Source organism: Gadus chalcogrammus, chromosome 13 (genome assembly GCF_026213295.1).
Source record: "Gadus chalcogrammus isolate NIFS_2021 chromosome 13, NIFS_Gcha_1.0, whole genome shotgun sequence".
Classification (NCBI taxonomy): Eukaryota; Metazoa; Chordata; class Actinopteri; order Gadiformes; family Gadidae; genus Gadus; species Gadus chalcogrammus.
Genome location: NC_079424.1, coordinates 253274 through 262695, shown reverse-complemented (window position 1 = coordinate 262695; position 9422 = coordinate 253274). Strand labels below are relative to the sequence as shown.

General features: G+C 50.1%; 1 protein-coding gene across 1 annotated transcript in view; it reads right to left on the bottom strand.

Annotated features, from left to right (window-relative positions):
• Positions 1–9422, bottom strand: part of alpl (alkaline phosphatase, biomineralization associated) — a 34026-nt gene that overhangs the window by 22641 nt on the left and 1963 nt on the right. Inside the window, exons 2-5 of the mRNA XM_056606311.1 lie at positions 6790–6951; positions 6370–6489; positions 4092–4207; positions 2305–2479 (exon numbers count right to left, since the gene is read on the bottom strand). Coding sequence (XP_056462286.1) covers positions 2305–2479; positions 4092–4207; positions 6370–6489; positions 6790–6865 — 487 coding nt within the window. The 5' untranslated portion in view covers positions 6866–6951. The remainder of the gene's footprint in view (positions 1–2304; positions 2480–4091; positions 4208–6369; positions 6490–6789; positions 6952–9422) is intronic.

The following is a 9422-nucleotide window of genomic DNA, read 5'->3' as shown; positions in this document are numbered from 1 at the left end:
CAGAATAAATAATGGCGACACTCGTCTGGTGGGACAGGCTCCCATCTGGCGTCTCACAGGGGAGAATGTGAAGCGTCCGGAGGCCGGGGAGCCGAGGAACATTGGTTCAGTTGATGGGTGGGGGGGGGTGCACCTGTCTGCTATGTCCTCTAAGGAGTGAGGACTCCGGACCTTTGACCTCCAGCTCATTGTAACCCCGTGCCCACAGCAGCCCCTCTACATTCTTCTGTCCTGGTCGATATCAGCAACAACTCACAAAGAGCCGCACCTGACCAGCCCCCTGCTGCCTGTGATCGGCCTCCCAGAGGACCTTCTCCCCATCCCCTTCAGACTTTAGACCGGTGCTTCCCACCCTCTCTGGAGTAGAGCCTCCAGCCCCACCCTGACCCTGACCCCACCCTCTCTGGAGTAGAGCCTCCAGCCCCACCCTGACCCCACCCTCTCTGGAGTAGAGCCTCCAGCCCCACCCTGACCCCACTCTCTCTGGAGTAGAGCCTCCAGCCCCACCCTGACCCCACCCTCTCTGGAGTAGAGCCTCCAGCCCCACCCTGACCCCACCCTCTCTGGAGTAGAGCCTCCAGCCCCACCCTGACCCCACTCTCTCTGGAGTAGAGCCTCCAGCCCCACCCTGACCCCACCCTCTCTGGAGTAGAGCCTCCAGCCCCACCCTGACCCTGACTCCGGGTGCATCGGACGGCTTGGATCTCGGTCCACTGTGACGCCTTTCCATCCAATACCTCCATAACCAAATCCCTGGTCTCTCCATAACGATATCCCCTGGTGTCTTCATAACCATATCCCCGGTCTCTCCATACTCCATGTCCCCGGTCTCTCCATATCTCCGGTCTCTCCATATCCCCGGTCTCTCCATAACCATATCCCCGGTCTCTCCATGTCCCTGGTCTCTCCATAACCATATCCCCGGTCTCTTCATAACCATATCCCCGGTCTCTCCATATCCCCGGTCTCTCCATAACCATATCCCTGTTCTCTCCATCTCCCCGGTCTCTTCATAATCAAATCCCTGGTCTCTCCATAACGATATCCCCCGGTCTCTCCATGTCCCCGGTCTCTCCATAACCATATCCCCCGGTCTCTCCATATCCCCGGTCTCTCCATAACGATATCCCCCGGTCTCTCCATGTCCCCGGTCTCTCCATATCCCCGGTCTCTCCATATCCATATCTCCGGTCTCTCCATGTCCCCGGTCTCTCCATGTCCCCGGTCTCTCCATGTCCCCGGTCCCTCCATATCTCCGGTCTCTCCATGTCCCCGGTCTCTCCATGTCCTCGGTCTCTCCATGTCCCCGGTCCCTCCATGTCCCCGGTCTCTCCATGTCCCCGGTCTCTCCATGTCCATATCCCCGGTCTCTCCATATCTCCGGTCTCTCCATGTCCCCGGTCTCTCCATGTCCCTGGTCTCTCCATGCCCCCGGTCTCTCCATATCCCCGGTCTCTCCATGCCCCCGGTCTCTCCATGTCCCCGGTCTCTCCATGTCCCCGGTCTCTCCATGTCCCCGATGTCTCCATATCTCCGGTCTCTCCATGTCCCCGGTCTCTCCATGCCCCCGGTCTCTCCATGTCCCCGGTCTCTCCATGTCCCCGATGTCTCCATATCTCCGGTCTCTCCATGTCCCCGGTCTCTCCATGCCCCCGGTCTCTCCATGCCCCCGGTCTCTCCATGTCCCCGGTCTCTCCATGTCCCCGGTCTCTCCATGCCCCCGGTCTCTCCATGTCCCCGGTCTCTCCATGTCCCCGGTCTCTCCATGTCCCCGGTCTCTCCATGTCCCCGGTCTCTCCATGCCCCCGGTCTCTCCATGCCCCCGGTCTCTCCATGCCCCCGGTCTCTCCATGTCCCCGGTCTCTCCATGTCCATATCCCCGGTCTCTCCATGCCCCCGGTCTCTCCATGCCCCCGGTCTCTCCATGCCCCCGGTCTCTCCATGTCCCCGGTCTCTCCATGTCCCCGATGTCTCCATATCTCCGGTCTCTCCATGTCCCCGGTCTCTCCATGCCCCCGGTCTCTCCATGTCCCCGATGTCTCCATATCTCCGGTCTCTCCATGTCCCCGGTCTCTCCATGTCCCCGGTCTCTCCATGTCCCCGGTCTCTCCTTGTCCCCGGTCTCTCCATGTCCCCGATGTCTCCATATCTCCGGTCTCTCCATGTCCCCGGTCTCTCCATGCCCCCGGTCTCTCCATGTCCCCGGTCTCTCCATGCCCCCGGTCTCTCCATGTCCCCGGTCTCTCCATGTCCCCGGGCTCCAGAAGGCCTCCAGGTAGACAGTGTTCCCGGGGGTCTCCTCACCTGCGTCCTTGGCCCACCTCAGGATGGAGGTGACCTCGTTGCCCTGCGTGGTGTTGCACTGCGAGCGCACGGCGGCCGCGCTCACGCCCACCGTGCCCTCGTTGGCCTTGACCCCACAGAGGTAGGCGGTGGCTGTGCCCGCGCTGTCGGCCACCTGGGCGTTGGTGTTGTAGGTCTGTGGACGGGATGGTGGACCCACCAGAGAGGTTAGCAGGGGAGGGGTAGGGCTCTAGGGTAGGGGTACTAGGGGTAGGGCTCTAGGGTTAGGGTACTAGGGGTAGGGCTCTAGGGTTAGGGTACTAGGGGTAGGGCTCTAGGGTTAGGGTTAGGGTTCTAGGGGTAGGGCTCTAGGGTTAGGGTACTAGGGGTAGGGCTCTAGGGTTAGGGTTCTAGGGATAGGGCTCTAGGGTTAGGGTTAGGGTTCTAGGGGTAGGGCTCTAGGGTTAGGGTTCTAGGGGTAGGGCTCTAGGGTTAGGGTTAGGGTTCTAGGGGTAGGGCTCTAGGGTTAGGGTTCTAGGGGTGGGGCTCTAGGGTTAGGGTTCTAGGGGTAGGGCTCTAGGGTAAGGGTTCTAGGGGTAGGGCTCTAGGGTTAGGGTTCTAGGGGTAGGGCTCTAGGGTTAGGGTTCTAGGGGTAGGGCTCTAGGGTTAGGGTTCTAGGGGTAGGGCTCTAGGGTTAGGGTACTAGGGGTAGGGCTCTAGGGTTAGGGTTCTAGGGGTAGGGCTCTAGGGTTCTAGGGGTAGGGTTCTAGGGGTAGGGCTCTAGGGTTCTAGGGTAGGGCTCTAGGGTAAGGGTACTAGGGGTAGGGCTCTAGGGTTAGGGTTCTAGGGGTAGGGCTCTAGGGTTAGGGTACTAGGGGTAGGGCTCTAGGGTAAGGGTACTAGGGGTAGGGCTCTAGGGTTAGGGTAAGGGTTCTAGGGGTAGGGCTCTAGGGTTCTAGGGTAGGGCTCTAGGGTAAGGGTACTAGGGGTAGGGCTCTAGGGTTAGGGTTCTAGGGGTAGGGCTCTAGGGTTAGGGTACTAGGGGTAGGGCTCTAGGGTTAGGGTTCTAGGGATAGGGCTCTAGGGTTAGGGTTAGGGTTCTAGGGGTAGGGCTCTAGGGTTAGGGTTCTAGGGGTAGGGCTCTAGGGTTAGGGTTAGGGTTCTAGGGGTAGGGCTCTAGGGTTAGGGTTCTAGGGGTGGGGCTCTAGGGTTAGGGTTCTAGGGGTAGGGCTCTAGGGTTAGGGTTCTAGGGGTAGGGCTCTAGGGTTAGGGTTCTAGGGGTAGGGCTCTAGGGTTAGGGTTCTAGGGGTAGGGCTCTAGGGTAAGGGTTCTAGGGGTAGGGCTCTAGGGTAAGGGTTCTAGGGGTAGGGCTCTAGGGTAAGGGTTCTAGGGGTAGGGCTCTAGGGTTAGGGTTCTAGGGGTAGGGCTCTAGGGTTAGGGTTCTAGGAGTAGGGCTCAAGGGTTAGGGTTCTAGGGGTAGGGCTCTAGGGTTAGGGTTCTAGGGGTAGGGCTCTAGGGTTAGGGTTCTAGGGGTAGGGCTCTAGGGTTAGGGTTCTAGGGTTAGGGCTCTAGGGTTAGGGATCTGGAGTTAGGGTTCTAGGGTTAGGGCTCTACACTTTATCGCACACTGTCCTTGTGCTTTCTTTTGTATATGAGGACCACAGTGTTTATGAGGATATCTAGGATCACACACACACACACACACACACACACACACACACACACACACACACACACACACACACACACACACACACACACACACACACACACACACACACACACACACACACAGTATTGAAGCAGACCTTGGACAGGGCCACAAAGGGGAACTTGTCCATCTCCAGCTGGCCCTCCTCCCCAGGTTGTCCTCTGAGCTGCCCCTTCAGTATGCGAGCAGCCGTTACCGTGGGAACCCCCATCCCTGCCCACAGAGCAGAAGTGGGTTATTGCTTATAATTAATCAGGACAGCCTCGGGTGTAGGTCAGTGTGTGGTATTGTTTGTGTGTGTGTGTGTGTGTGTGTGTGTGTGTGTGTGTGTGTGTGTGTGTGTGTGTGTGTGTGTGTGTGTGTGTGTGTGTGTGTGTGTGTTTGTGCTTGTTTGTGTATGTGTGTTTGTTGTGTGTGTGATGTAATGTTAGTGTCTGTGTGTGTCTTTGTTATGTGTGTAATTGTAATGTGTGTAACAGCCCTCTCACAAATAGGAAGCTATCGATTATGAAGAAATATGCTCTCACTCTAAAGAGGATGTTCTCAGTGTACTCGATTTTCGCTCTGGAACAAAGCGCTATTAGTAATCACACTTTTCCTCAGTAGTTAACTTTTTCTTTGTTATGTGATGTGGGAACTGTGGGGTATTCCACGAACGGAGGTTTAACAAACTCAGAGTTAACGCTGAACTCTAGGTTGATTGACCGTGTGCCGACTAACCCAGAGCAGTCGGTTCCACCGCACGGGTTATGCAATAGTTCAAGACCGGAGAACCAAAGCCTGTCAGCGGATCGCTGACTGCGTAAATGCGTTAGTTACACTTCAAAAGCATGATCCCTAATATTTGAGCCATGAATCTATAAATATCCCAGTTAAGCATTCTTAACGTTCCTACTACATAACCCTTTTCTTCTAAAAGAATATGTACTCCGGTGGCTCCCAAGCGGTCAGCGGATCAAGTGAAAATAAAGTAGTCACTCCTGCATTTAAATAAGCCCTTTTTTTTTAAACAATCGTAAAAATGCTCAAAAAAGGTTTTCTTGTATTTCAGATTTGTTTGCCTTCGAAGTAACACATGCAAACCGTGTGCGTGCCACAGCGATGTTCCAAACGTTTTTTGTTGGTAACTGGGTAGAAAACCTAAAAGTGACAATTCATCAACTTCACAGATCAAGATGGATTAGTGCTTGTAATGAAGCCGCCGGCTACGATCGAACATTCTCCAGTGGATGTAAGTCCGTTAGGACTATTTTATATTGTCTGTTGTAAGCGCCTCTCGGCATAGTACTCAGCCAATAGGCCTATTGCTCTTTGTATGATAGGAGGCCGATGAAAACCTTGGTCCGGACGTGGATGGGTCATCTGAAAAGACTGAGATGTGCTCAGCATCTCCAACATTATATATAAAACTACCATTTGCAAAAAACGGAGGGCTACGCAAATAGACTGGAGTGAACTGAGGCCAGGTCCTCGATTGGTAGTTTTGGCTATAAGGCTGGAGAAGGCTATTTAAATATATTAAAGATTTGCCCGAGAATCTATATCTCTCCAGCAAAAAGTCATCCGATATGCCAAGATGTCGAGCCGTGGTCTTATTAATCGCTCCCGGTGGATTGCATGAATAATTTGCGCTCCGATATCGACAGGCCTCTCATCAAAAGGACATGCCATTGTGAACACATGAAATCTGCGGTGAACGCAGATTTAAATACCCAAAACCGGGTTATGTTCCAAACTTAACCTGCGCATAACCTGCTCCGACCAGGTTTGATGCAGAGCATATGTCTCTATAGTAACTAACATACCGTGTTCATTTTGTAACGGAAACCTAGGCTGACCGCAAACCCGGTTAATTTACCCGGTTATGTGATAAAACTGGCTTTGTGGAACACCCCTCTGATCTTCAACACAGCCACATACCAGCGTCCTGTTCTGTCCTGCAGCCACCAGACAGACACATGACTGCTGGCCACAACACAAAACAGCGATCGATAAGCCCCTGTTGGAAGATAGCGTGTGTGTGTGCGCACGCGCATGCGTGCGTGCGTGCGTGCGTGCGTGCGTGTGTGCGTGCGTGCGTGTGTGGGGATGTGGTCGCCTGTGTGTGAGTGAGTGAAACAGCAGAGCAGCATAAACAGAATACCAGAGATCAGCTATGTGTGTTCCTCTTTCTGACTGATTGACAACAGTTAACTGAGGTTTACACATAATCCAGTATATTGGGGACAACTCAGAAGGAGCGCCAAACTGCGACTGGCATAAGGCTTTGGTTCAAAGGTTTATGGTTGACAGTCTCCCCTAACTGTTAGCTCAGTGATGTATTAGAGTATCGGGGGTTAAGAGCCTGAAGGACGTCAAGAGGTCTGAGGTCTCACCGTCACCCAGGAACAGGATGAGGTTCTGGGCCTTGTTTTTGTTGAGGGTCTGCAGGGACAGAGCCTTGTCCAGGGTCTTCTGGGCCCAGTCGTTCCAGAACTTAGGTTCCTTCTCTTGTTCTGAATGATGGACGGCAAGAAAATCGGATTCAGAAGTTTTTACATTTGTGAGAATTTATATTTTCCTAAAACAGAAAAAAGACATTTCCTCATTGTGGTTTAGCTTGGTATCCTGACAACAATGCTGAGTCTTCAACAGGAATCATTTTACTCAAAAACAACGCTGAGTAACAATCCCAGGAATAAACCAAGTCCGACTCTGTTTGTTTGTCACCTTCTCAAACAGTCTGAGTCATTTCTAAATGCATTGTGTGGTCATCTTCATAGCAACATGACGACCTGGGGGGCGGCGTAGCCTACCTGGGAAACCAGCCTTCCTCTGGCCGGACACGAGCGCACAGCAGACCAGCAGCAGCAGCAGCAGCCTGAGCTTCATGTTGTTGTTGTAGGGGTTGTTGTTGCTGTTGTTGTTATGTCTGTGCCTCTAGCTAATGTGCCAGCCGGAGAGAGACGGGAAAGAGTCTGGTAAAGGGAGAAGAGGGAGGTAGTGTCAGTGTGTCAGCTCGACCTTGAGCCGTTACGTATTATTGTGTCTGCATAACGAGGGAAGGACAGTGGACATTGGAATGACGGACAGTGAGCTGAAGCAGGTCAAAGTTTCTGACTGCAGTCAGTTGAAACCACAATGAGACGGTTTGGGCTAAACTTATCACATTGAAACTTTGTTCAGAGGGAAGTTAACATTAGTCACTGTGCATTTGGAAGGCCACACCTGAAGACAAACTCACCCTAACTCATCAGCCTCAACTTTAAGGCCTTAGAAATAAGAATGTAATAACTGAGTGTAATAGCATTATATATTTCCTTAACCTGGGCCTAAGAGTTAAATTGATTGGCTTCACGTATAGTTTAAACGTGATAGCTTAATGTTATAGCTCAATCCTTGACTGGTTCCAGCGGCTGAATCCTGATTCAGGGGCTGATTCAGGGTCCCTGTCGGCTGCGTGGCACCCAGACCAGCTGGAATTTTCCACAAATCCAAGTTTGGATACTCGTTAAAGCCTATGGATTAATCTGAATTGAAAAAAGAGCAATGCCACCTAATGGTTACTCGCTTCTTGAATGGTTTGGAGAGAGCAAACCTCGCCCAGTCTCTGAAATGGCTCTTATGAAAGAAACTTCAGTCTGACTTATGAAGTGAAATATAAATCCAGGATGATTATCAGGCTAGGCTGATCCTAGTTTAACAGCTCAAAGCAACAGCTCAAATCAAAAGCTGGATCTCAGTAAAACGTCTGAATGTAGTAGCTCAATGTAACGGCACAGTCTCAGGAAAATAGCCTAATGGAGCAGCTAAAAGATAAAAGCTCAATCTTAGCCAAACGTCTCAATGTCACAGAACAATTTAAGAACTCAAACCAAGAGTAACAGCTGAAACAGCTCATTGAATGCCAGGTGCTAGACCTCGAGCAGCCCGTTGAACAACCAGGCCGGGGTCCATGAGCTGTCACATCAGCTAACCTGAGTCTTGCTTTCATGTAGAGGACTACACCTCGTCCTCCCTTCAACATGGTCCCACTCGAGGTGGCTTTAAGGGGATTGAGAGCTTTAGGGCCATAACAAAGCTGATTAACGCTAAATGATGGACTGGGCACCTCCGCCGCAAACAATGGAGGGAGCATTTCTTTTGACCTGTATTTTTCCCTTTCTTTTTCTGCTGGCTGGTTCACAGGCATACTAATCACTTATAGCTGCTTGTACATTCTGACCGCTAAACTGGGGCCATGGACAGGGAGGTAAAATGTGGTTGGTTGTGTTGGTCTATTTTTTAAATGAATCCCGCTGAGGAAGGGTCTGTGGGAATTCTGCCATTACTGTTAGATTGAACAGGTCGTCAAGATCCATTGGAGAGAATTTCACGGTCTGTATAAAAAAATGGTCTCTCTCTCAAGGCTAGAATGAAAGGATTAAGGCTGCCTCGGTTTTTTCCTCACTTTTCTCTTCATTCACCAACTGTGAAACTAATACCAGTCTAATGTTTTTGTGCAATCAAATATTGATTGAAAAATTATTTCGAACATGCAAAAGAAAACAGAAATATCATACAGAAAATAATGATGTTACACAAAATAGAAAGCATAATTAGATACATGAATGACAAATACTTGATAATTGTAATATTCACCACAGCTTGTGTTTTTTGGGAGTTACATGACTCTTAAATCAACATATCCATCACTAATGAACACAAGGTCAAAGTTGGTTAGGTGAACACGTTTGAGAAAGTTGGCAGTCATTCACTAACTGTCCAGTCTTATATCATGCCTCCAGGACGGGGAAGCAAGCCTTGTAGTTATCTTATGAAACAGGTGAGTGTAAAACCCTTTTGTGCAATAATAGTAGATCACAACCTATCAACCATTATTGCACAAAAGGGTTTTACACACACATCATTTCAGAGTCAAAAGCAATAGTTTTTAAAGGATAAACAAGAACATTAATGCAACCCATCATGTTCATTTTTCCATGATATGACGCAGTGTTATAATAATAATTACAATAATGAACGTTGATATGTAATAATAAGAACGACAAAAACAATAATAATAGTCATTGTTGTAATGATTATTACTATTATAAACGCATAAATACAATTTCTTGCACAATAACAAATTACAATTGATGTATAGTCCACTGCATATGATCAAATATATCGTATCGCCGCTTAAATCCTCAACTCGAGCCCCTGCTATGATGCACACTCAGCCGCGTCTCGTTTTAACTACAAGCGGAGGGAAGGGACCGAGTCAGTTTCAAAGTCCAGCAATCCGACCAGTGGCGTTCTCACCATAGAGGCGTAAAAAAAATAAAAAATAAAACTTTTTTTTTCTTTTCTTTTTTTTAATACACAAACAGAAACTAATGAATGACAAGACAAGTGCTAATTTTCCTGTCATTTTGGCAAAGACAGGTGTTATCTGAAACCTTATTAT